The sequence below is a fragment of the Camelina sativa genome, chromosome 14, assembly GCF_000633955.1.
Source record: "Camelina sativa cultivar DH55 chromosome 14, Cs, whole genome shotgun sequence".
Classification (NCBI taxonomy): Eukaryota; Viridiplantae; Streptophyta; class Magnoliopsida; order Brassicales; family Brassicaceae; genus Camelina; species Camelina sativa.
In genome coordinates this window covers 25,974,264-25,975,820 of record NC_025698.1, presented here as the reverse complement: position 1 = coordinate 25,975,820, position 1,557 = coordinate 25,974,264, and the positions used below count along the sequence as shown (strand labels likewise).

The 1,557-nt window shown below is 42.8% G+C and overlaps 1 protein-coding gene across 1 annotated transcript in view; it reads right to left on the bottom strand.

The window, feature by feature from the left end:
- LOC104742500 (cytochrome P450 71B28-like) overlaps positions 243–1,557 on the bottom strand; it is a 1,780-nt gene continuing 465 nt past the window's right edge. Inside the window, exons 2-3 of the mRNA XM_019235593.1 lie at positions 997–1,553; positions 243–890 (exon numbers count right to left, since the gene is read on the bottom strand). Of these exons, the coding sequence (XP_019091138.1) occupies positions 303–890; positions 997–1,553 (1,145 nt within the window). The 3' untranslated portion in view covers positions 243–302. The remainder of the gene's footprint in view (positions 891–996; positions 1,554–1,557) is intronic.

Below are 1,557 nucleotides of genomic sequence, written 5' to 3'. Positions count from 1 at the left end.
AAGATGGTGTCTTCTCCTACCGACTGGCCGGCTTTCACACCCTACCTCGACGACATCAAGATAGATCAAGCGGAGTTTTCTTCATTTTCCCTATCTCTAGTTCCCCGTAGTGCGAATGTAAGTGCGGATTCTTTGGCACGCCAAGCGCGACTGTCTCCGCAACATGTTTTGTTTGTAATCTCTTTTCCACCAAATTGGCTCATTTGGGCTGATTCTTTTGTTGACAAAAAAAAAAAACAAAAAAAACAAAAAGTGACCATTATTTTATTATCTTTGAATCTCTAGTGTACATATATATATATTCAGTGGTGAAGAACTTGAACGAAGTTGAGAACATCTTCATTTCCGGTGACGATCTCGTTGGCTTCATCCATCTCCCGCAATCCCCAATCGAAGAAGTAAAGCAAATTCAACAATGCCAACTCAACAAGCATGATTCCCATTGTCATCCCTGGACATATTCTCCTACCAGATCCAAACGGTATAAGCTCAAAGTTTAGTCCTTTATAATCTATGGAACTGTCGAGAAACCTGTCAGGGTTAAACTCATCGGGGTTCTCCCATAGTTTTGGATCACGAGCAATCGCATAAGCGTTGATAATGATCTGTGTTTTCGCAGGAATGTCGTAGCCTTGGATCTTGACATGAGACAATGTCTCTCTTGGAAGCAAAAGTGGAGCTGATGGATGTAACCTGAATACCTCCCTGACCATGAGCTTAAAGTAGCGGAGTTGGTTTAGATCTTCTTCTGTGATTCTCTCCTTCTTGTCCCCAAGTGTTGTCCGAATCTCGTCTTGCACTTTCTTCATCACTTTCGGGTTTCTGATCAGTTCGGTCATTGCCCATACCGCTGTGGCAGCGCTTGCGCCAACTCCTGCTAGAAATATGTCCTGTGACATAAAACCAAAAACACAAATGTTAATGTTGCAAGATCATCAACCACTTCGGAATAGATATAAAACTTGAAAAAAGACTATTATATTATAGGTACGGTACCGAGATCATCCCTTTGAGATGATCAGTGGTGAACTTGAAAGCATCTCCATCTGTCTCTTGCTTCTTCATCATAGCGATCATCACGTCAATGATATAGGACCTCTCTCTTCCAGGCTTGAGATGATGATCGAGAATATTCTGAAAGAAAGTGTCTAGTTCCGAGAAAAGATTGTTCAACCTCTTGCTCTGACCGGAGATCCGGTCGATGAGTCTGCCGATTCTCCCGGGAAAGAAATCAGAGAATAGAGAATCTCCTATGACCTCATCAGACTTGTGCACAAGATCAACGATCCTATCTTCATCAACGAAGTCACAATCATAAAGATTGATCCCGAACCCGATCCTACACACTATATTTCCGATCAAAGTGAAAAGGGTTTTCTCAAGATTCACCGGAGATCGTTTCGTAGCAAACTCAGAGAGTTTCTTGACACACAAGTCGTTCTCTTCCTCTCTGATAGACCTAAAAGATTGAAGCTTTTTCAAGCTGAAGAGCTCGACCACCGAGAGCTTCCGCATCACTCTCCACTCTTCACCGTAAGGTGCGAACCCGACGTCTTT